General features: G+C 42.4%; 1 protein-coding gene across 1 annotated transcript; it reads left to right on the top strand.

Annotated features, from left to right (window-relative positions):
- The first annotated feature begins 1,440 nt into the window (after positions 1–1,440).
- On the top strand, positions 1,441–24,288 carry FAM76A (family with sequence similarity 76 member A). Its single transcript, XM_047085108.1, has 9 exons — positions 1,441–1,594; positions 2,878–2,942; positions 6,238–6,292; positions 7,035–7,187; positions 9,816–9,973; positions 14,418–14,504; positions 19,965–20,100; positions 23,000–23,101; positions 24,089–24,288. Exons 1-9 carry the CDS (start codon positions 1,514–1,516, stop codon positions 24,173–24,175), a joined length of 924 nt encoding a protein of 307 aa, XP_046941064.1. The 5' UTR covers positions 1,441–1,513; the 3' UTR covers positions 24,176–24,288.
- Positions 24,289–25,422: the final 1,134 nt, after the last annotated feature.

The raw sequence follows: 25,422 nt of genomic DNA, 5'->3' as shown, positions 1-25,422 counted from the left end.
TACTGTTTTTGATCCTCACAATGATCTGGTTGTACAACTGAGGAAAGTGAGGCCCTGAGAAGTTCAGTGGTAAGTCCAACGTTATATAACTAGTAAATGTGGGACAGGGATTTTGAACCATACTTAGTTTTCTGACCCCAGAGCCTAAACTTTTGATTAACACGCATCTTTGGGCAGCCCCCCCCCCCCCAAGAAAGGGGCTGGATTTGGGTTTCAGAGACAGTAAATTTTGTTGGGCCAGGGATTTAGAAACTATAAGTGCGTCCTCAATTGTTAAAAAAAATGCACGTTGAAGGAAAACTGCAATTAGTACTGTATAGGTGGTTGGCAGAACCAAAAATAATCTAAGCCCAGGAGCATCTACGGGGCAGGCACTTGGAAAGGTCAGTATTGCAGGAAGTTTTGCCAAAGTCTCAAGAACAAGAAGTTCATAATTCCTTGGGCAGCCCCTAAGTGTGCCAAGCTGAAAGCTGAAGAGAGGCAGAGTAGCCAGGAGGGTGTGGCTTGCCTTGGGGGGTGGGGGGTAGGGGTGGGGAGGGGGCAGGCACAGCCGGGAAAGCCCAGCTGGTTGTCTGCAAGAGAAGCTGGGGTTGCAACTGGGAACACAAAGTAGGAAGCAGGCCTTGGGCCAATTGCATCGCACTCTGAGGGAGGCCACCAGAGCGGAAAGACTGTAAGGGGTGGAGAGCCTCGCCTTAGTATTCTTCTACTTCGTCCCGGAGCGGCTGTCATCACTCTAGCATCCCTCTTTCTCAACACAGGGATCCTGTTTCTGGGGCTTCCCCCTTTCTCTCTGGAGGTCAACGATCCTACAGTCCCCCCTCTTTTTAGGGATCTCAGACAGAGGGCACCCCTTTTACGTTGTTTCTCATGGTTTCCTCTTCTCCCTCCCTAGTGCGGGCCCCTCCTGTCCAGATGATGGTGGAGTTTTCTCACAAGCCCCCCACCTTTCTCAGGCTCGGGATCTTGCTCGAGTTCTAGTTCAACAAGGCGCAGCTCTTGGCGCAACCGCACCCCTCCTACTCCCAGACGGCAGCTCCATGGAAACCAAAACATCACAACTCCGCTAAGGTATCGCGAGAGGTGCAGTTGCGATCTCATCAGGGGAGAGGCGGAGCGAGGGCGGGAACAAAGAGCGAAGTGGGAGGAGCCTGGGAGCTTCCGAGGTCCCGGGCGGGGAAGGTACCTCCTAGTGGCGCCCCCGCGTGACTGCGCTTTACATAATCGAGGCCGCGCGCGTCATAAGTGGCGTACTGCAGTTCAGGCCGAATCAGAATTGTCCCAAGCTCCGTGTTCTGCCCCTTTGTGCTTGATGGACGTCGAAATGAACCAGTGAAGGGGCGACCAGCGCCGCCGCGCCCGCCCAGATCCGCCCGCACTCGCCGGCCCGCCCGCCTGCCGCAGCCCGCAGCCTGCTGCCGCCGCCGCCGCCGCCGCCGCCAGCTTGTCCCTTAGACTGTCAGATAAAGCGGTGGGCCGGTCGGCTGGGCGGTGAGCGCGGCCCGGGCCGGACATGGCGGCGCTCTACGCCTGCACCAAGTGCCACCAGCGCTTCCCCTTCGAGGCGCTGTCTCAGGGGCAGCAGCTGTGCAAGGTGCGCGGGCTGGGGCGGCGGCCGGGAGCTGGGACGCTAGAGGCTCGGCCCGGAGCCCCCTGTTCTGCGGGGCCGCCCGGCGGGGTCCCCCGGGCAGGGCGTGGCAGGCCCGCCTAGATGAGGCGCCGCACCCGCTCCGCTGGGGGCCAGCGGGGCACGTGGGGGAGTCCCGGGCGCCGTCCAGGCCCCCGCGGCAGGCGTGTCCGGGTGCTTAGCAACCGCGAGGGATTGTTCTCGGACCCCGTAAGGTCTGGGGAGGGGACAGCGGGTCCCCGGCCTGACCCGGACCAGCCGTACCGAGCTCCCTCTTGGGCTGGCTTCCCCGCCGCTGGTTGCACACTGAGGGACCGCCTGCCTTGCCTGGGGACTGAACTCCAGAGTTGGGTGCTGCCTAGGACGAGTCTCCAACTCGGTCGCCTCACGGGCACTTTCCGGCCAGTCTGAGAGACGGAGGTAGCGAGGCTTTATAGAAAAGCCCCCAAATTAAGCGCACGAAGTAAAAGGATTTTTCAGCATCCAGTTGGTGACCTTCGATCCTGGCCCTAATCAGCTACTATTCAGTTTTTACCCTTGAAGGCCCAAGTTCTTTTTTTTTTTTTTTTTTTTCCGTTTGAGTTGTTTGCATCCTGCTTTGCCTTTTTAAATTAATAGAAGTGCTGTGAGGTGACAGTTAAAAGTCACGAAGCCGTCCTGCGAGTGATTTGAGATATTCTCAGATAATCCAGAGTTTGTCTCTGGTATGGGTAACTCGTAATTGTATGTCACCGTTGCCTCAAATGGCTATGACTTTGTCACTCTGTTTACTGGGTAGGAGAGAAGGCAAGTGTTTGTGTGCCTTTATTTTTTTGGTCTTTATATAAATAAAAATATATATACATTTGAGATATATATATACTGACTTTAAGGAAGTTTCATATAGGTCAGCAATAATGATTTTAACTTAGCATTTCATTTCACAAGTGAACCTGGTCAAAAATCAAACAGTGGAAGTGGCAGAACCGGAACTAGAATCCAGGGCTTCTGATTCCCAGTCTGAGACTTATTCATACATACTTTGGTTTTACAATTTATGACTAGTTCCACATAAATTCTTTCTAAACTTCCACATCAGTGCAGGGCAGTGATGCCAGTATTACAGAAGAGAAAAATAAGGCACAGAAAGTTCAAGTGACTCACTCAAGCACAGTGGCTATGCTGGGAATAGTACCCAGGTCTTCTGCCTCCTACTGAAGGCTGTTTCCATTTCTGACTGCCTTCTAAATTATATCCTCATTTCATTTCAGGAATGTCGGATTGCACACCCTGTTGTGAAGTGCACCTACTGTAGGACTGAGTACCAGCAGGAGAGGTACAGTTTTTATTGACCACGAAAGATGTTTGCAGGCTTTTTCCTCTTAATTAGTTGCTGTTCAGTGTACAGATCTGTAATTGATTGCATTATACCCGGATTCTGCAGGGTTTGTTTTTTTTTATTATAACACATTGATGAATATAAAACACACATATTGTTCCCTAGTTATTCATGGATTGCTTAAAATTTTTTTCATGACTTTTTAAAGTAATCTCTGCACCCAACAGGGGCTCGAACTCACAACCCCAAGACTGAGTCGAACGCTCCACTGACTGAGCCAGCCAGGTGCCCCTTGCTTAAGTTTTTAAAGTTACTTTTCCGATCCTTGATCATTTTAAATTGTGGTTATGATCTTTATGACACTAAGAAACCACAATTGTAAAACATGAGCCTTAGGTTTCAGTATGCTTATACTCAAAGCTTGAAGAATTTGTAAGCCAAAAGAAGACACTTTTGGAAATGTGCCTATTCTGATAAAGGGTTTTGTTAGCCTTAGCCACATTTGAAATTTACTTGCCTTATGTAAATCTCATTTTTAAAAATGTGAAAAACATTTAGTTGTAAGTGAACACATATCTTTGGGAGACTTTTTTAACAGCAGCAGAGTGGTTTATTGGTTTTCAATAGCAGCAAAGTTGTTTATGGGTATAGTTAAGTTCTGTGGGCCTGCAACTGTAGGTCATAGTTCCTTAAAGCAGGGTGGGGTCTATTTGTTAGCTCACACATAGACCTAGAAACCTAATTTTAATCAGCCTTATTTCAATTCTGGGAACATTTTCCCCAACATTTTATTATGGATATTTTCAAACCAGAAAAAGTTGAAAGAATTAAACAGTAAACACTCATATACCTACCACTTCGATTCTACGGTTTACATTTACTTTATGTGCATCATCTATCATCAATGTATTTTTTTTAATTTGAGAGAGAGAGAGAGAGAGAGAGAGAGAGCGGGGGAGAGGGGCAGAGGGAGAGAGAATTCCAAGCGGGCTCTATGTGCAGTGCGGATCCCTATGCAGGGCTTGATCTCAAGACCCTGGGATTGTGATCTGAACTGAAATCAAGATTTGGGTGCTCAACCAATTGAACCACCCAGGCGCCCCTTCAGTGTATTAATCCATCTTATTTACGATTCATTTTAAAGTTGTGGACATCAGTATACTTGATCCTAAATACTTAAGCATGCATTTCGTTAACAAAGTTTGATATTTGTTTACGGTCCTTTATTTTTTTAGAGGTAAAATTTGTGCACAGTGAAATGCTCAAATCTTAAGTACATCATTCGATGAGTTTCGCAAACAGTATATGGATCTGTAACCCTCAACCCTTTAAAATATAGAACATTACCGTCAGCCCAGAGTCCTCTCATGCTTCATCCCACTCAATCTCCACTCTTCTTGCTTCCCCCGTGCAACTACTGTTCTGATTTTCCTTCCCACCATAGATCAGTTTTACCTGTTTTAGCCCTTCATAGATACGGAAACATATAAAACATAATCTAGAAGCTTTATGTTTCAGCTTTTATATTTGGGTCCATGATCCACCTTGAATTAATTTTTGGGTGTAGGGTGAGATATGAATTTACACCATACATAAAAATTGATTCAAGATGGAGGCACCTGGCTGGTTCGGTTGTTGGAGCCCGCAACTCTTGATCTCGGGGTTGTAAGTTCAAGCTGCAGGTTGGGTGTAGACATGACTTAAAAAAATAAAATCTTAAAAAAAAATGATTCAAGATGGATCATAGGAGTGGTTTTCCTTTTTTTCTAAAGTTTATTTATTTATCTTGAGAGAGAGAGCACAAGTCGAAGAGGGGCAGAGAGAGGGAGAAAGAGAATCCGAAGCAGGCTGTGGCACAGTCGGTGTGCAGAGTCCGACGTGGGGCTTGAATCCAAGAAACCGCGAGATTATGACGTGAGCTGAAGTCAAGAGCCAGACACGTGACTGAGCCACCTGCGTGCTCCGAAATGACTTTTCTTTGTTTTCCAAGATGTCAGGAGCATTTGTATATATTGATACATATAAATCCCACTTCTTCAGTAATAAATATAAGTATAAACTAAAAGTTCAACATTCCAGAATCACCGATGTGAATCCTTTTTCTAGAGGTTTCTTTCGATATGCCTCACATCTTGTCCTGTCTCTTTAAAATAGCAGAAAATACGTCTGGGTGGCACAGTCGGTTAAGCATCCGACTTCAGCCAGGTCACGATCTCGCGGTCCGTGAGTTCGAGCCCCCCGTCAGGCTCTGGGCTGATGGCTCAGAGCCTGGAGCCTGTTTCCGATTCTGTGTCTCCCTCTCTCTCTGCCCCTCCCCCGTTCATGCTCTGTCTCTCTCTGTCCCAAAAATAAATAAACGTTGAAAAAAAAATTTTTTTTAAATGGCAGAAAATGGAAAATATTTTACTTGAATATCTCACTTTAATTTAAATGTTTTGTACTTTGAGGTCTTTCTTTGTTTTAACTTTATGGTCACTTTTATAGGACTTTATGGGAAAATAATCACAAAATAGCTAATAAGACTGCATTTTTATGTGATTTTATTTTCAGCCCCAGAATATTGTTTTAACTATTCTTGCACATCAAGCATTTATTGTACCTCTCTTTGTGAAGAATTAGACTTTATTTGAAGATGATTTTTTTCCCCTAAGGCAGTTTATCAGCTCAGATATTTAGGTAATACAGGTCTCTGGACCTTCACAAGACCGAAGACGTTTTTCTTTTTATCAGTGCTTAGTTCTTAGAGAAATTGGAAATATTGACAAAATATTTAGTCATAGCATCCATTTCCCCACATCTGGGATTTTCATATGCTTTTACTTACAGAGGAGGGTGTAGACAGAGTAAAGTCAACATGAATCTCTGAGTTAGTATTCCAAACGCATATACTTCATTCCTCACCTCAAGTTTCTCAGCTGTTCATCTAAATTGAGAATTAACTGCTAGTCCATTTCAGTCTAACACAATATTCTTTTGAGGGTCCTGTCCATATTTGCTAGTTTTGTTTAGTGATACTTAGAGATGTGATACTCAGAAATAACTCACTGTCCACTTTAACCAAAACCTTATTTTATCTGAGCTAATAAAATTAATAACCATAAAATAATTAATAAATAAAAGAGTTAGTGGCCAAATACTTAACTTTCAGTTAACCAGGTGTCCAGGCCAAATATCACCTTGGCACTTAGCAATGAGCAAATTCTGTGGGCTTAAGGAGGAATCAGTTTTCAGATATTGTAAGGGAAGCAACTTTTTTCTCATAAAAGCATTGTGTCTCTTTTTTCCTTAACAGTAAAACCAATACAATATGCAAGAAATGTGCACAGAATGTGCAGTTATATGGAACAGTAAGTAGAGTTTCTCTGTACCTGACAGTGAGTACTTGGGTCTCTTGGAACCTTAACATTCTGTGGATTATTTATATAACTACCATATTTTTATTAGAATATCTTATGTGTAAATACTTTCTCAGAAAAGTTTATCTAGCCCTTGAGCTTTTGAACCTAGCTAATACTTACTGAGAAGTTCTGTGTTTATGTTCATGATGGCGGGATTGTCGTTATAATTTTCCTTGAGAGCTTCGGAAACCAGTATGGAAAGAGGATGGGAAAGATGGATCCTACAATGTGACGTCTTTGTTTGGTAGCAGTTGACTGTTCGTTTTGATGACTTTTTGGGGGGGGGGGTCTCTCTGTGTTAGGGTTCTATATTATGTCCTTGCAGGCATTCTCCCAGCCTGTTTATACGGTGATAATGGCAAAGAGGCCTTTCCAGAAATTTGGAAGCACTTACTGGTTTCTCCAAAGAACTGGTTCTGTTGAATTTCTTACAGAAGTCCCAGCATATACTCTAGTGGGGTTTTGTTATTTGTTAATTTATTTGTTTTAAAATCAATAGTCCTGTGCAGAAAATCACTTTACATAGTATTAGGAATTGGGCTTCATTTGATCAGTGTAGAAGGAAATTTATGAAGTTGGGAATACATTTTTACAATGACTGATGAACTGTCTAATAGGAATTATTGCTTTAAAAAATGCAGTGGTATTTTATAATATACTTAGTTGACCCTTTTTTTCCCCTCTCTTTCAGCCCAAACCTTGTCAGTATTGCAACATAATTGCAGCATTTATCGGCAACAAATGCCAGCGCTGCACAAATTCAGAGAAGAAGTATGGACCACCCTATTCATGTGAACAGTGTAAGCAGCAATGTGCATTTGACAGGAAGGATGATCGAAAGAAGGTAAATCTCTGTGTTTTGTTTTGTTGATTTTTTTTTTTTCCTTTCTGAGAAATTAAGTTTGGTCAATTGTGTCAAAAAGAAATCACAACAGGGCTGCTGGCTGGCTCAGTCAGTAGAGCATGCGACTCTGGATCTCATGGTTGTGGGTTTCAGCCCCATGTTGGGTGTAGAAATCACTTAAAATCTTTAAAAAAAAAAAAAAAAAAAAGGACGTATAACAAAGAAATCTCCGTTCCTCTCCTAGTTGTTCTTGAACTTGAAGATTTTCAGCCTTTGTTTTCATTTAGCAAATGTGGACCATTATATTCTTTAAAATATATATATATACATAAAAATATATGTGTGTGTGTGTGTGTGTATATATATATATATATATATATATTTTTTTTTTTTTTTTTTTTTTTTAAAGTAATGTCTACACCCAACGTGGGGCTTAAACTTCTGACCCTGAGCTCAAGAGTCACATGTTCTGACTGAGCCAGCCAGGCATCCCTGGACCATTATATTCTAATATTACATGAGCTGGTATTTCATGAGAATCTTAATTAACAGTGATCTGTACCCTGTATAAGTAAAGCGATGATTGGCAAAATTCTATAGAACTCTGTAAAGGAGAGATTGTGACTTAGGATACACTTGCATTACCAGTTTCACTATCTGACTGTTTCAAGTGTTTCTATCTGTTGAAGTTAAAAATTCCAAGATGACATAGAAGAGAGCTCTGGGTGGAGTGATGGTACCTTAGTAAACTAAAAATGGTTTAGATTTGTTCTGTTTAAAACCCTCCAGTGGCTTCCAGCTGCACTTAGAACAAATCCCAACCCCCTTCCCTGATGTACATTGCCCATACCTGCCTCTCAGTCTCTCCTGACGTTAACGCCTCCCGCCTGTCACCTTGTTTCAGCCACACTGACCACCTTTTAGCCCTTCAAATGTGCCAGTTTCATTCCTACCTTTGCACTGGCTATCATTTTGCCTGATAACACCCATCAGTCTTAATTGGTTCCTCATGCTCAGATGCTACTTCCTCACAGAGCCCCTTTACTAACTCACTCACCCCCTATCATATTACCCTGTTTTGTTGTCTTCACAGCATAACATTGTGAGAAATTATCTTGTTTATTTGCTTATGTTTGTCCACCTTCACTAGAACGTGAGCTCCTTGTCCATCTTGTTCTCTGCCGCATTTCCAGTGGCCTGGCACATAGTAAGTGCCCAAAACAAACAAACATACATATATACATACACATATACACACACACAGGTACACACAACACACACACACATACATATATATGTATATATATATATTTACTTGTTTTGACAAGAGTCATACTTTATCGAGAACTATTTCTTCCCCCTCTTTTAGTCGTCTTACCTGACACTGTCAAAATATTAATCTGAAATATATCTCCAGCTGACTGTTTTTTACTGAGAAAAACTGTGCTTCTCATTTTCTACTTTTTAAAAAGTAAGTGAAGTGGGGCACCTAGGTTACTCAGTTGGTTAAACATCCGACTTCGGCTCAGGTCATGATCTCATGATCTCATTGTTCGTGAGTTCAAGTCCTGTGTCGGGTGGGCTTGAGCCCCGCTTTGGGCTCTGCACTGACAGTGTGGAGCCTGCGTGGAATTCTCTCTCTCTTGCTCTCTCTCTCTGCCCCTTGTAGGATACTCTTTCTTCCTCTCTCTCTGCGTCTCGCTCACCCATACTCTCTCTCTTTCTAAAATAAATAATTAATTAATTTTAAAAAGTGAAGTGATTATGTATTTTTTAAATTGAGGTATAATCAACATATATCAGTTTCAAATGTACAGCATAATGATTTGATATTTGTATATATTGGAAAGTGATCACCACAATAAGTCCAGTAAATATCTGTCACCATACACAGTTATGGGATTTTTTTCTTGTGATGAGAACTTTTAAGATCTACTCTCTTAGCAACTTTCAAATATGCAATATAGTATTACTAACTATAGTCACCATACTGTACATTACATCCCCATGATTTATTTATCCTTTAATTAGAAGTTTATACCTTTTGACTACTTTCACCCATTTCACCTACCCACCACTCCCCACCTCTGGCAACTAGCAATCTCTTCAGTAAATATTTTTTTTAATGAAGGAATGCAGTACAGAAACTTTTTCAGTGTCCAGAGGTACTTTTCAGAGATGCTTATGCTCATGAGAACTGACTCCTGTGAACCAAATTCATTAATTTATCATGGGAGGATATTAACTCTCCAGTGACCAGAATACTCCTGTCTGCCAACCAGAGCACCTTTTCCCTGAATTAAGATACTGGAGAAGCTGAATTAGGAATCATGAGGTAGCATATGATGATAGTCGGAGTATAAGCTCTGCAGTCCTACTGACCTGGGCTAGCTGAATGGTCCTGGACGAGTTACTTTTATTAGGCATCAATGTCATTACCTTTCCAGTGGGAATCACAGTAGCTGCTTCACAAGGACATAGGGGGATTTAATTGAGGTTGAGGACTTGCCTAAGTTCACACACCTCCTAAGTGGCAGAATTGGGACTTAACCCAGAGGTCCGGAGCTCCCAGTAGCTCCGTTCTGTACTACATTCTCTCTTCTTCATGTTTGTCTCCTTGTCTTTCAGGTAGATGGGAAATTGCTGTGCTGGCTGTGCACACTGTCCTACAAACGGGTCCTTCAGAAGACCAAAGAGCAGAGGAAACACCTGAGCAGCTCTTCCCGTGCCAGCCACCAAGAGAAGGAGCAGTATAGTCGACTGAGTGGTGGCAGCCATTATAACAGGTATCCCCAAGGTGCATGAGATAGGACTAGAGGTACCTATTGGTCAGACAGAATACACAATTAGCCATGGAAGAAACCATTTGGTATCAATTTTCCTCTTCTTTTCTCTCTAGTTACTAGCCTTAGGAGGAATCTCCTTTGTCACATTGGACAGTTCATGTATCTTCCAAGTGCCAGAGAGATTTCCATAAGGTATTAGGATTTACTGACTTGGTTTGTCTTGTGTCTGGAAAGTTTGTGAAATTGTTCTGCTTTGACTATAATGCTCCTCTCACCCTTGGAGTGGATTATCTCCTTAGAACACTGGGCATGTCACTTTCTGAGGGATGCAGCTTTTTTTAATGCATAGTTGGCCAGGAGGTTGGTAGCTGTTCTAGGTTTGTCCTGGTGGGAATCCAGTCAAAAAGATGTCCTTTCATTGTTGTCTTAAGCTTCCTTTCAGAGTATCTGTAATGTTGTTAAGAGTTCTGGCTTTCGATTGAATCCTGACTCTGCCAGGTTCTCTGTGTGGGATCTTGGGCAAGCTTGTTCATCTTTAAAATAGGGAAATAATAATATTACCTCATGGAATTGTGGAGATAAATTATATAGTGCATGAATAGTGGTTTGCTTTATAACTGGCATATAGGAAGCATTCAATATATTTTAATTACTGTTTGTTATTGTTACCATTATGGTTTTGTTTGTTCATTATTATTAAGTACTCTCATGGGCCAGTGACTCTGCTAGGAAGGCAGAGATGAATAAAAGAATCATGCTGCTCACCAAGAGTATGCAGTCTGGTAGGGAAGACAGACCTGTAATCAAATCATTGCATTATAATTCGATGAGCACCACAGTGGAAACATCAAGATGCAGGCATGAGAGGCAGTAGTAATTAACTGCCTTGGGGAGTCAGGCAAGAGAGGCTCAGAGAAGAGCTGGGTTGGGGCTGGATTTTAGGATGAGTTGGAATCATCAGATCACGGATGGGCAGAAGCATCCTAGGCTGAGGGAATAGTGTGTGCAGAGAAATGGAGGGCGTAAGACCACACGACCCTGAGGAGTTGCAGGTCCTTTTATGTTGCTGGAGCTTATGTTTGGGAGCCAGGGAATGGGAGAGAAAGGGATTCTGAAAACGTTAAGGAGCATGAACCTGACCCTGATTATTGTGGAGAAAACATTGGAAGAAAAAGAGACCGGAGGCTGGTTAAGAACCTGTTTTGTAAGAGTCCACAGTAAGAGGTATTAATATTAGAATCTCAACTGAGGCCATGGCACCAGAGGTCAAAGAGGCAGATTCATGGGGTGCCTGGGTGGCTTAGTTGGTTAAGCATCCGATTTCGGCTCAGGTCATGATCTCCCAGTCCATGAGTTTGAGCCCCACGTCGGGCTCTGTGCTGACAGCTCAGAAGCCTGGAGCCTGCTTCAGATTCTGTGTCTTCCTCTCTCCCTGCCCCCTTCCCTGCTCGTACTCTCTCTCTCAAAAATAAAAATAAAAAAAGAGGCAGATTCAGGAAGATACTTTAGAGGGAGAATTATGAGAAACTTAGATAATTTAATGAACAGGTAGATGGGCAGGAGTTGGGTGAGTAAAGAATCATTCTCAGGTTTCTTACTTGGGTGAATAGGTATATTCTTTAACTGAAAGAGAATACAGGAAGAAAAGAGAAGTTCAGTTGTTTTTTTTTTTTTTTTAAACTTGAGGTTGGAGCATCAAGAACAATTTTGTGGGAGCTTTAGCCTAAAACTCAGAAGAAAGGTTTGGAGCACATAAGAGTCAGTAGGAATAGAAGTTATTATAAAGTACAGATTCCTGCAACTTCATCCCAGAGTTTAATTCAGTAGGACCTAGGATAGAGTCCATGAATCTGCATTGTTTTACAAACATCCTGGATGATTATGGTACAGGTGATCTGGGGAGCACCATCTCCAGCCCATATGATAAGTAGTTGTTTAAACCATGCTCTTTGATGATAGAATTCAAGTTGGAGTCTGAGAACAGAATTCTAGAAGCACTCAAGAAGGATGGAGTGAATGTTTGCAAACCATATACCTAATAAGCGGTTAATATCAAAAATATATGAAGAATTCATACAACTGAATAACAAAAAAAGCGCAAATAATCCAATTAAAAAATGGGCAAAGGACCCGAATAGACATTTTTCCAAAGAATATATACAATAGATACATACAGAGGTGCTAAACGTTGCTAATCATCAGGGAGATGCAAACCAAAACCACAATGAAATATTACCCCACATCTGTTAGGATGGCTGTTATCAAAAAGTTAAGAGGGGTGCCCAGCTGGCTCAGTTGGTGGAGCATGAGATTCTTGACCTCAGGGTTGTGAATTGGAGCCCCACTTTGGGTGCAGAGATTGTGAAAGGAAGGCAGGCAGACAGACAGACAGACAAAAGATAACAAATGTTGGCAAGGTTGTGGAGAAAAGGGAACCCTATACACCATTAGTGGGAAGGTAAATTGGTGCAACCATTGTGGAAAACAGGATGGTGGTTCCTCAAAAAATTAAAAACAGCTACTATATATTTGATCTAGCAATCATTTATGAGTATATATATCCCAAGGAAATGAAATCAGTATCTTGAAGAGCTATCTGCACCCCCAGGTTCATTGCAGCTTTATTCATAATAGCCAAGATATGGAAACAATATAAATGCCCTATAATGAATGAACGGATAAAGAAAATGTGATACACACACACACACACACACACACACACACACACACACACACACAGTTTGTGGTATCACTTTTACAAGGAATCTTTTTAAAAAGCCAATTTCATAGAAACAGAGACTAGAATGATGGTCGCCAGGGGCTGGGGAAGGAGGAAATGGGGAGATTTAGGTCAAGGGTATAAACTTTAAGTTATAAGAAGATTAAGTTCTAAGGATCTGATATACAGCAGAGTGGCTATTCTTAATATGATACTATATACTTGAAAATTGCTGGGGCGCCTGGGTGACTCAGTCGGTTAAGCATCCGACTTCAGCTCAGGTCATGATCTCACGGTTCGTGAGTTCGAGCCCCGTGTCGGGCTCTGTGCTGACAGCTCGGAGCCTGGAGCCTGCTTCGGATTCTGTGTCTCCCTCTCTCTCTGTCCCCCCCGCTCATGCTCTGTCTCTGTCTCAAAAATAAATAAAAACATTAAAAAAAAATTGCTGAGAGTAGATTGTAAGCATTCTTGCCATAAAAAAAAAGTTATGTGAGGTGATGGATGTGGTAATTATCTTAATCTTGGTGATTATTCCATAACATACACGTTTATCAAAATGTTATGTTGTACACTTTACATGTATACAATTTGTCAGTTATTTCTCAGTAAAGTTGGAAGGGGGGTTAAGGATGGCATGGTCAGTGGTATCAAATATTGAAAAGAGATCAAGAAAGAAAGGGTCTTACTCGAGGGTGAACTCATTGAGTCTATAACTGATTTTTAGTGGTTTGTGGGACTCAGATATCAGTAGATTCACAGAACTATCCTGAAGAAGAACTGGATTAGGGGTTCAACCTGGTATCTAGTCCTCGCTTCACTATTGACTAGCTATATATCCTTGGGAAGGTCACTTAAACTTGATGAGCCTCAGTTTCTGCAGAGTAGAAATAGTGCCTTGTATATACCTCACAGACTTGGAAGATGTGCATGAAACATTAAATGTGAAAGTACTTTCTTAAACTGTAAGGTAGGTTTTACTTATTAAAAATTTAAAAAACATTTTTTTTTAACGTTTATTTATTTTCAAGAGACAGAGCATGAGCAGAGGAGGGGGAGAGAGAGAGGGAGACACAGAATCTGAAGCAGGCTCCAGGCTCTGAGCCGTCAGCACAGAGCCCGATGCGGGGCTCGAACTCACAAACCATGAGATCATGACCTGAGCTGAAGTCTGACACTTAACCGACTGCGCCACCCAGGCACCCCACGTCTTATTAAAATTTTATTGACTCTATGGGGCGCCTGGGTGGCGCAGTCGGTTAAGCGTCCGACATCAGCCAGGTCACGATCTCGCGGTCCGTGAGTTCGAGCCCCGCGTCAGGCTCTGGGCTGATGGCTCGGAGCCTGGAGCCTGTTTCCGATTCTGTGTCTCCCTCTCTCTCTGCCCCTCCCCCGTTCATGCTCTGTCTCTCTCTGTCCCAAAAATAAATAAAAAACGTTGAAAAAAAAATTTAAAAAAAAAATTTTATTGACTCTGTTCCCATAGTTGTTAATAAAGCAGATAATATCTAATTAAAGGTAAGAATTTTGGAGGTCTCTGGAAGTGAGCTACCCATGCATCCAGGACCTATGAAATCAACACCTCAGTGGATTTTAATAGTCAAGAATAATTAGCTCTTTCATGGAGGAGCTATGATATTACATTGGTCCTGTTTGAACAAACTTTTGTTGTGATGTTTTATAAATCTTTGATTTCTAATTTGTGTTTCTCTGTTTTTGCCATCAAAGCCAGAAAACACTTTCTACATCTTCAATTCAAAATGAAATCCCAAAGAAAAAATCCAAGTTTGAATCAATCACAACCAACGGAGACAGGTAAGCCAATTGGTATGTGTGCATGCTTCCATTTGAGTTACTGCATATACAGTTCCTGAAACAGGAATACATTCCAGGGTGTGCCTTGGACCTAGTCTAGGGTTGTTATTGAGCCTCCGAGGGTCACTCCGTTAGCCACTTGATATCTTATGAATAAGCAAGCAGTGCTGCTATTTGTTTATAACTCTAATCTTGTCATTAAAAGACAAGCACATATAACGATTTTAATAGCAACTGAATTCTGCGATCAACATATAACTCTCCCACACTAATTCTAAGAAGTCAGGAGCTATATGCTTTTCGTTGTGTTCTGTGCCTGTGGCCTCCTCCATGCAGGGCCAGAGTTGGTATTGAGAGGTGGAGCAGAGACAAGTTGGGAGTTAAGGCAGTGTTCTTAGTCTAATTCATGCTTCCTTAGCATGCAGAAAGCCCAGGGCAGCTACTGAATCAGCAGAGAATGAGATGCATTTGAATATTTTTACTGCATTTTAAGCCTGTCTTAAAAGCACATATTTACTCCTTGCCTTCCTCTCTCCATCTGAATGATGCTTCCTCTTGCAAGCTGCTCTGTCCTAATATCCAGAGTGTCCCATCCGTGTTGGTGCAGTGGGCTGCTTCCCAGCTGAGTCTTGGGGCCAACCATTTTCCTGTTTCTCCAGGCCCAGGCATCCTGCAGTGAGACACTGGCACACTCTTCCTCCAAAGCCTTGAAATCCTCTCCATTCTGAAAACTCCCAGTGTCAGTTCTCCCTCCCAGCAGGTGGTGGGAATGGGAGTAGACTTAGCACATAGGCTTGCCAGGACCAAATTTCATCTAGGGGTACACAAAGCATCTATGAAGTTTATTCTTTACGGTTACCTTTTTTATTAAGTTGATTTCAGATTCTACAAGGTACCTTTTTATCCACTAGTATCATTGATTTTATACTTGTTAAATGGAACCTTCTGGAAATGTTTAACTTGGATGTTCAAATTATATGGAGAAAGGAACCATAAAGACCATCAGCTTCACTGTTACTTGAGCAGATATCCTGACCATCATGAAGATTGTCCCATCACCCCTGCCAGCATGCCTGATCCTACAAAAACCATGTCAAGGAGTGAACCTTTCTGAATTCCCTGCCTTTATAAAGGTCTAAGCCAAGAGGTGCCTGGGTGGCTCAGTCAGTTGGGCTTCCGACTTCAGCTTAGGTCATGATCTCATGGTCCGTGAGTTCGAGCCCCGCATTGGCCTCTGTGCTGACAGCTCGGAACCTGGAGCCTGCTTCAGATTCTGTGTCTCCCTCTCTCTGCCCCTCCCCCACTCGTGTTCTGTCTCTCTCTGTCAAAACTAAATAAACTTTAAATAAATAAATAAATAAATAAATAAAATAAAGGTCTAAGCCAAGACCCACAGCCTTTAGATTCATCATTTCTGTTTTGTGCTCACTTATGACCCAGGTTGTATTTGAATGACCTGGAAAAAGTGCATTCTTAACTTTAGTTTAACCAGCCAGTCCTTAAAGCTTACCTTCTTTTAGATTATTTGTTCTTAAGATACTGCCATTATTCTTGCTGTCCATTGCTATGGATATACAAAGCTAAAAACTTAAGTTTTCTGTTCAGAGTGATATTTTAAAAATGTTTATTTTGGGAGAGAGAGAGGATGAGTGGGGGAGGAGCAGAGAGAGAGGGAGAGAGAGAATCCCAAGCAGGCTCCTCACTGTCGGTGCAGAGCCTGACGTAAGGCTCAGTCCCATGATTGGGAGATCATGACCTGGGCCAGAAGCAAGAGCCAAATGCTTACCCAATTGAACCACCCAGGTGCCCCTGTTGAGAGTGTTTTATCACTTCTAATCGCCAGCAATGATTGTTTTCCTCAAGTAGGAAATACTGATCCTTACCATGGTCTTTAACAATCTCATCTGGAAAAGATCTAAAAGATCATTTTTTTCTTGAAATGTAGATGCTAGTTTATTAAAATAACTTGCCCTGATAACTTGAAACTTTGGAAAACTTTTCTGCTTCTACAAAAGTTTTTTTCATATACATACAAGTTCCATTTGAATGTTCCTGCATTAGCAGTCTTAACTTACCAATTCCACTTGTTTGCATTTCTTTTAAAAGTTCATAGCAAAAGTTAAATGACATTTTTCCTTTATTTTTACTTTTGTTTAGTTTTTTCTTTCTTTTCCCTCACTTTGAAAACATTCTGACAAGCTGTTTTTTGATGGTCCTTTGTCATGTCATGCAAACCCCCATTTTTTTTTTCTTTTTTTTTTTTTTTTACTGAATATCTATCTTGAATTCAGTTCTGTACCAAAGGTTACCGGTCTTGTTTCTGAACTATCTATTGTAGCCACCTCTTAGCTTTCAGTTGATCGTAGTCCACTTTCCTGGCCCCACTTTGAAAATATCCATGTAGGCTCTTGTCCTTTCATTGTTATCCCTTTTCTGCAAGCTGCTCTCTAACAGCTTTCCATTCTCCTTTCTATTCTACCATTCTCCACTCTTGTTTTTTTTAATGTTTATTTGAGAGAGAGAGAGAGAGAGAGAGACAGAGCATGAGCAGGGAACGGGCAGAGAGAGGGAGACACAGAATCTGAAGCAGGCTCCAGGCTCTGAGCTGTCAGCATAGAGCCCAACGCGGGGTTCGAACCTACAAAACTGCAAGATCATGACCTGAGCCGAAGTCGGACACTTAACCAACTGAGCCACCCAGGCGCCCCTCCACTCCTATTTTTTAAATATTGAGACATATTTGATTTTTTTCCCCTCTTTCTTTTTCCATTAGTCTTCCATATTGTACTGCGAGAATGCATCACTTTAGGTTTTTTATAAAACCTTTTCTCGAATAGTTTTATACTTCTACAATGCCTCTGGGGGCGCCTGGGTGGCTCAGTTGGTTAAGCGGCCGACTTTGGCTCAGCTCATGATCTCACAGTTCATGGGTTTGAGGCCCACATCAGGCTCTGTGCTGACAGTATGGAGTCTGCTTGGGATTCTCTCTGCCTGCCTGTCTGCCCCTCCCCAGCTTGTGTGCGCACATGCACGTGCGGGTGCATGCTTTCTCTCTCTCTCTCTCTCAAAATAAATACATAAACTGAAAAAAAAATTTTAAATGCCTTGGTCATTTTTTTTTTAGTATCCCGCAAAATTCATAGCCTCCCTCTCATATTTTCTAGTTTGCTGAAATCGTAGCAAAAACTTTTATTTTAAGTTTATGTATTTTGAGAGAGAGAAAGAGTGCACATGTGCAAGAGAGGCAGAGAGAGAGAGAGAGAGAGAGACAATCCCAAGCAGGCTCCATGCTGTCAGTGCAGAGCCTGTCATAGGGCTCTCTCTCATGAAGTGTAAGGTGTTTTCTTTAATGTTTATTTTTGAGAGACAGAGGCAGAGAACGAGCAGGGGAAGGGCAGAGAGAGAGGGAGACACAGATGAAGCAGACTCCAGGCTCTGAGTTGTAGACACAGAGCCCGACGTGGGGCTCGAACCCAAGAACCATGAGATCGTGACCTGAGTCGAAGTCGTATGCTTAACCGACCGAGACACCCAGGTGCCCCTCGAACTGTAAGATCTTGACCTGAGCCGGGTCGAGAGTTGGATGCTTAACTGGCTGAGTCACCCGGGTGCTCCATAGCAAGAACTTTTCACTTTGAGAAAGATCTGAGTTCATTTCTAGCTTTCCTTCCCTGAGAAAATGTACCAGCTACTTTTTGATCTATTTGTTTGTTGTTCCATTGGCGATAAGGCATACCTGTTGATTGTTTCTAAAGGATATTCCTTTCCTTTCTTTGTAGTTTTTTTTTTTTAAGAGTCTTTAAGTAATCTCTACACCCAATGTGGGGCTCAAGCCTACCACCCCGAGAACAAGGGTCACATGCTCCGTGAACTGAGCCAGCCAAGTGCCCCTCCTCATAAAACCCTAGTTTTATTTTATTCTCCATTTGAAATATGCCTGAAAAATTAGACGTACTTTGTGTGGCCTCACCCTTTTGTTGGAGATACTTGGAAAGAGACTGGATCTGATTTTCTGCCTTGCTAACCTAGCCATCTGTTTTCATTTGATTTCCAACAGTTCTTATTAGTCAGAAGTTAGAGAGTTAGAAAGGTCAGGCCCTAACAGGACAGACGTGACTGGTTTTGTCAACAATAGTGGTATGGGAAAAATCCTCTCTTGAGAAGCAGGTGGGCAGAGCATTAGAAGCTTTCAGGAGCACAAGATGTATACTAGCCCATTACACTGTTTCATTTGTCACTCTAGTTATGGGTTTAAAGAAAATCTTTTGGATTGAGGGAAGACAGTCCCTTGGCAGGTATTGAAACTGGTAGAGGAGACTTTGATGGGTCCTTTCAGCATTTTCTCCTGCTTACCTTGTTTTATTATATTGCTTTTACTTTTCATCACCCAGTAATTCTGCATATTCATCAGTTAAGAAAGCACCGGTTCATTCTTCTTCTGATGTTCTTCTTACATGCCTCATGTAGATGAAGAGAGAATATTCTTAGCAGTCAACCATGTCTTCTAGCCATAGAAATGTTTGACTTGGTAACTGAGGATGTTCAGTGATTCCACTTGCTATTTGGAGTTTCTACCCATGTAGAGAAATGCTGGTTATTAGCTGTAGTTCAAGATGAACTAGAGTCATTGCTGTATTGATCTAGGGAGTCGCGAACCAATATTCCACTGACTGCTTAGGAAAAACAGGTTTGTGTTTTACTTTAAAGGTTGCCCTGGGAAGGGTAAGGAGGTTTCTTTGGGCAGTCTCTAGAGAAGGGCAGGACTTGACTCTTATGGCAGTGATTCCTTAACTTGTTTTGGGCCTAAGACATCTCTGACCAACCAGGGAACGCTGTGGATCCTCACCCTAGAAACCATCCATTGTATGTATACATCGAATTCTATATGCAACTTCAGGCATTCACAGATTCCCTGGAACTAGGCCTGGTTACAAAACTCTCCGAAAAAGACAGAGTTCACCTGGCACTTTAACAAAATGAAGTGCTCAGGTACTGTTACTGAGAAGAATCTGTTGAAACCCCAGGTTATGGTGTGACTCTGGATTTTATCACCTGTGTCTTTCCTGATTATCACTGGATTCTTGACATTGGAAGTGGTAGTCAACAGGCCAGTTGCAGTGTAGGGGAAGTTGGCTTCCTTCCTATTAATTTCATCTTTTTCTAATTTTTAAAAGGGACTGACTGCTCCTGGAATGGGATGCAGCAGCTTCTTAACAGCTGCGCCATACATGGTGCTTTGGAGCAGAACATAAAGAACCAAGATCTGATGATCGCCTCGCCTGTGCAGTTTAGCAAATGCTATTGAGTGTGGCGTGTGTGGAGCATTGTACTTCCTGCTGGGAATTCAAATAGTTGCTCCTACTCTGGAGCTTGTAGTCAAGTGGTCCATGGTGTGTCCTCAAGTGAAAAAAGGTTTATCCCTCCAAGTTATGATTTTTCCTTCTCCATTTTTCTACTCAGCTTTTCCCCAGACCTGGCCCTGGACTCACCAGGCACTGACCACTTTGTCATCATCGCCCAACTGAAGGAAGAAGTGGCCACTCTGAAGAAGATGCTGCATCAAAAGGATCAAATGATTTTAGAGAAAGAGAAGAAGGTACAGTTTTGTTAATGCCTCTCAGGCCACAATGGTGCAAGGGTAAGCATGTGGTACCATAGGGCATGATGCTAACTCTGTTTAACTGACACTTATTTGGTACTGACCACTGAAGCTTTGAGGGATCCAGTGTCAAGGTTGGGGTATCGTGGGAGAGGCTTACTGTCTGCCAAGGTGACTCGTGATCTGCTGTTACCGTGAGAGAGAACCCTCACTCTGCCTTGGTGAGGTGCATTTAGAAAGTTGACTTTTCTCAACATTTGGAGGAAGTTTCACTCATGTTGACCAGGCTTACAGAGATGATGTGTAAAACTACAGTGCCCCCCTTAATTCACAGGGGGGCATAACTGACTGCTACATTTCTCAGCATGAACTGCCTTGGAAAGTTGTAATCAGAAGGTGCTGAATGAACATGGAGTTGGGACAAGAGGAGATGGTTATGTAATTGGAATTTTTAATGCTCTCAGGCTGAGAACCTGATACCTCCGTCTCTGGTATTGGGATGGCCATGCCCGTGAGACAGTAATACTTAAAATATGTGGGCCAGGTCTCCCTCCTTCCTGGACAATGGTCAGGTAGGCCTTCCTCCATGACTCTTACATCACTTTGCTTCCATTACTGACAACTCCCTGAGTGACCCATTCTTTAAACACATTAACATCTTCAGTTAAGTTTTACCCTGGTCTAACAGTCATCCTCCTTCTTTAAGGGAACTTTTTACATCCTTCTTGAGATTCAGGTCTATTTCTCTTATTTTTAGGTTATTTTTCTTTTCTTTTTTATTTTAGAGAGACAGAGAGAGTGGGGGAGAGTGGCAGAGGGGGAGAGAGAGAGGGAGAGGCAGAGGGAGAGGGAGAGAGAATCCCAAGCAGGCTCCATGCTCAATGTGGAGTCCAACATGGGGCTCGATCCCAAGACCCTGGGATCATTGCCTGAGCCCAAATTAAGAGTTGGACGCCCAGCTGAGCCACCCAGGTGCCCCTCTTACTTTTAGGTTCCCAAAGAGTATCTTCTTTTTGTCTTAATATATTAGTAACAATAATAGCTAAACTTTTATTGGATACTTAAGTATGTGCCTGACTGTTCTAAGTGCCTTCTATGTATTAATCCATTTATCCTCATAACAGACCTTTGAGATAAGAATTACTATTGTCATCATTTTGTAGATGAAAAGTATCCTCCAATATTTTTTCTCTTAGAGTTCCAATCCTTCTCTTGGTTTTCTTTTTTTCTCTGAGGCTGTATGTTTTCTTGTGCCAAGTTTGGAGTGCTAGGATTCATTCTGAGTGGCTAACAAAGGCATTTATATTGTTAAAATATTTGCATGCATTCTGTCCATCTAATTTCGACCTCATTTTATAGATGAGGAAACGGACCCAAAGATATTAAATGACACATCACATCACACAATTAGTAAATGGCAAGTCTTCCTGACTCTACCATTCTTTCTACTAGGCTATGCTTTCTTCTGCCAGTAAGATAGAGATTCATGGGAAGTTCGAGACCAGTATACTTTCCACTTTACAACATGACTGTCAGATGAAGGCAGACCCAAGTATGTTTTCTTCATAGACAAGATCAGAATAGCACATAATAAAAGGGTTTTTGCAAAAGAGACAAAATGAACAACTTGTTTCTACTGATTTGCAAAGTGAGGGTTTTAAAAGGAGAAAAAACAAATAGATTGTTTCTCAGCACTTTCAGGATCAAGGTCACACTCCTTGGCTTGGAACACAGGCCCTTCTACAACATACCTGCCTATCTACAGCATCAATGTCACTCTCCATGCTCATCAGTCATTTGAACAAGCTGTCAGTTACCTCACACTCTCTGGCTGTGCCTGTACAGTTTCCTGTGCTTGGATGTCGTTCTCCTTACCTTGTGTGCCAGCTGTACTTCATGTACCTCGAAACTCAGCTCACACGTCACTTCCCTGACTTAGATATCTCCTCCCTGCTCCTTGAATAGCATAGTCAATAGAAGGCGGCCTGGGGTTTGAATTCTAGCTCGTCTCTAGCTAACATGTATGAGCATGGCCATGTTACTTAAGCCATTCTTTTTTTTTTTTTTTTAATGTTTTTTATTTATTTTTGAGAGACAGCCCCTGTGTGAGCAGGGGGAGGAGCAGAGAGAGGGAGACACAGAATCTGAAGAAGTCTCCAGGCTCCGAGCTGTCAGCACAGAGCCCAACACGGGGCTCAAACTCACGAACTGTGAGATCATGACCTGAGCCGAAGTCAGACGCTTAACCGACTGAGCCACCCAGGCACCCCAACTTAAAGCCATTCTAAGCCATTGTTTTCCCATCTGTAAAATGGGAAAAATAATATTGCCCGCCACAGACAGGTTTATCATAGGATTGAATGAAATAATATAATCAAACAGTTTGGGGTACCTGGCTAGCTCAGAAGAGCATGCAACTCTTGATCTTGGGGTCGTGAGTTCAAGCCCCATCTTAGGTGTAGAGATTACTCAAAAAAAAAAAAATTGTGTGTGTGTGTGTGTATAAATATCAAACAGTTTACCTAGAACAGGGTTAAAAAATTAGTAAATGGCGATAGCTGTTATTCTCCTGGCTTCTCACAGTCAGTCATATTGTGTTGTGTTGTAATCACTGATTTATTTGCAGGATTATTGGCAGGTATTAAATACATAAAATCTTTAAAACCTGTCAGTGATGAGGTATCAGAAATGGCTATGTCAGGATTTTGTGTAATTTTTAAGAAATCTTTAGGGTAAATAGGATACAGAATTCCCTGGCTTTGGCTTAGTTAGGGATCTTCCGAAGAGCCCTGGATTTCATTAATTTGAGGAACCATTTAGCTCTCTGCTGCCAGAACATTCATCATTGTACTGCACAGAGATTTCTTCAGTCAGTCTGCCTTTCCCCCCCTCTCAGATCACAGAGTTGAAGGCTGATTTTCAATACCAAGAATCTCAGATGAGAGCCAAAATGAACCAGATGGAGAAGACCCACAAAGAAGTCACAGAGCAGTTACAGGTGAGTCTGCCTGTTTGTTTGTTTTAATGTTTATTTATTTTTGAGAGAGAGAGAGAAACAGAACATGAGCAGGGGAGGGGCAGAGAGGGAGAGAGAGACACAGAATCTGAAGCAGGCTCCAGGCTCCAAGCTGTCAGCACAGAGCCTGACATGGGGCTCGAACTCATGAACTACGAGGTCATGACTTGAGCCAAAGTCAGACACTTAACCAACTGAGCCACCCGGGTGCCCCGAGTCTGCTTGTTTTATGTGATAACCCTGGTGTATTTAGCTGATTGTATTTTTTTTTTTAATTTTTTTTTTCAACGTTTATTTATTTTTGGGACAGAGAGAGAGCATGAACGGGGGAGGGGCAGAGAGAGAGGGAGACACAGAATCGGAAACAGGCTCCAGGCTCTGAGCCATCAGCCCAGAGCCCGACGCGGGGCTCGAACTCACGGACCGCGAGATCGTGACCTGGCTGAAGTCGGACGCTTAACCGACTGCGCCAGCCAGGTGCCCCAAGCTGATTGTATTTTAAGTGATTTATCTCTTAGATTTTTTTTTTTTGGTTTTCAAAATATTGACAAAATCATATTTAATCTACCTTATTAAGCTGTCTTTTACTATTTCGTTGTTGGGTGTGTTCTGATCTCTTTCCCTCAAAAACTGGAATTAATAAATGTGCGTTTTGAGTTTTGGATAAGCCAGATGTGATTCCAGATGTCTGGATTATAAATTCTGTTTATCCAACACGTTAAGGCACTCCACGGTTTGTTTGTGTTGCACAAAGCACCCTTTTGTAACAGTGGATCCCAGGAGATTGAAGTGTGCTGATTAACCTCTAGCAAATACTTCCTTCCCCTGAACCAAGCCCTAGAGCTTTCTGTTGATTTCTGCCTCTAGAATTTGTTCTCTTGCTGACCCTTTACGTTGTCTGCCTTAGCATCTGCATGAAAAACATGTCCTGTCCTGTTAAAATATCCTTGCACTGATTTTTTTGTTTAGGCCAAAAACCGAGAGCTCCTGAAGCAGGCAGCTGCCTTGTCCAAGAGCAAGAAGTCTGAGAAGTCAGGAGCTATCACCTCTCCGTGAGAGACCATAAGGAGGCTCCCAGCCAACAGCGAAGGGGTTCCTGGGTTAGGGTTGGTGACCTGGCTGTTCTCTGTGAATTGCAAGCTTTCTTAAGAAATCTCTATTTTATTACAGTTATCCTTCTTTGTGGGATTGTGGTGGGCTGAATGGAAACACCTGGTTTATGCTGTGTCATGACTGCATGCTTGGATGTTTGGGGTTCCAAGCTCTCTGTCTCATACTCTCACTCCCCCCAACCCCACCCCAAGTACTACTCTCTGTCTCTCTCTCTCTTTTGGCACTACTGTGTGTGTGTGTGTGTGTGTGTGTGTGTGTGTGTGTGTGTGTGTGTGTGTGGCAGTCACTGTTCAGTGTTATGTGCAGATTTTTTTTTTTTTTTTTTTTTTGGTCCATCACATCCTGCCATACCCATGAGCAAATAGTTTGGCATTAATTACATACATATCACTGCCACCCTCTGAACTTTGAAAACTGCCACCTTAAGACTTGGTACAACGGAAGAGGCTTTCTCTCTCCAATAAACCTTTTGCTTCAGGGTATACTCTTGGGTTTTTTTCCAGGTATATTATGTATGACTTTGTACTATGTATAGCCAGAGTTTTATTTATTTTTTAAAAAAAAGAAACTTTTTCTTGATAAAGGAATAATGGTAGCCTAGCTTGTTCTTGTAAAAGTGATGCCTCTTAAAAAGAAAAAAAAAAAGCCCTTCTCTCTACCTTTTAGTAAAGGAATAAGACCTTTTCTTGTTACCTTGGAGTCTTAAAAACTGATTGCTACGGTGCAACAATTCAGTGCATCAGTGTGGAGTTAAGTGCCTTTTGGAGGACTTCTTGGAAGAGCATTTAAGGAGATGCTTAGGGGAGGTAGCAAAGATTTGAACAGTCTGTCTTTTTAAGTAAGGGCAGAAAGAAAGGTTGTCCAGGTTTTACTGGACGTTTCCCTCCCCTACCCCTTTCTAGATTGTTTTATGTGACTGATTTTAAATTCTCACACTGCCACTTCTTTTTAAAGAAAAAAAATACCCTTATATCGGTCGTTACATTAGGCCATTGTCAGAGAGCTTTTTTTTTTTAATGAGCAGATTCAAAATGGATAATATTTGAACTACAGAGCATTTTGGGGGTTAGTACGAGCTGCTCAAGTGTGGACTCTGAGTCTGAGCGGGAGAAATGCTGTCACTGTACCTTCTCCCCCTTCCTCCTCATCCATCCCAGCCTGCACACTCCCTGCTTTTAGTGGGAAAAGGG

Source organism: Lynx rufus, unplaced genomic scaffold (genome assembly GCF_022079265.1).
Source record: "Lynx rufus isolate CCGP_SWC_20201006 ecotype Redwood Valley unplaced genomic scaffold, mLynRuf1.p SCAF_2, whole genome shotgun sequence".
NCBI lineage: Eukaryota > Metazoa > Chordata > Mammalia > Carnivora > Felidae > Lynx > Lynx rufus.
The sequence above is the reverse complement of the archived record's forward strand: the minus strand, read 5'-3'. Positions and strand labels throughout refer to the sequence as shown.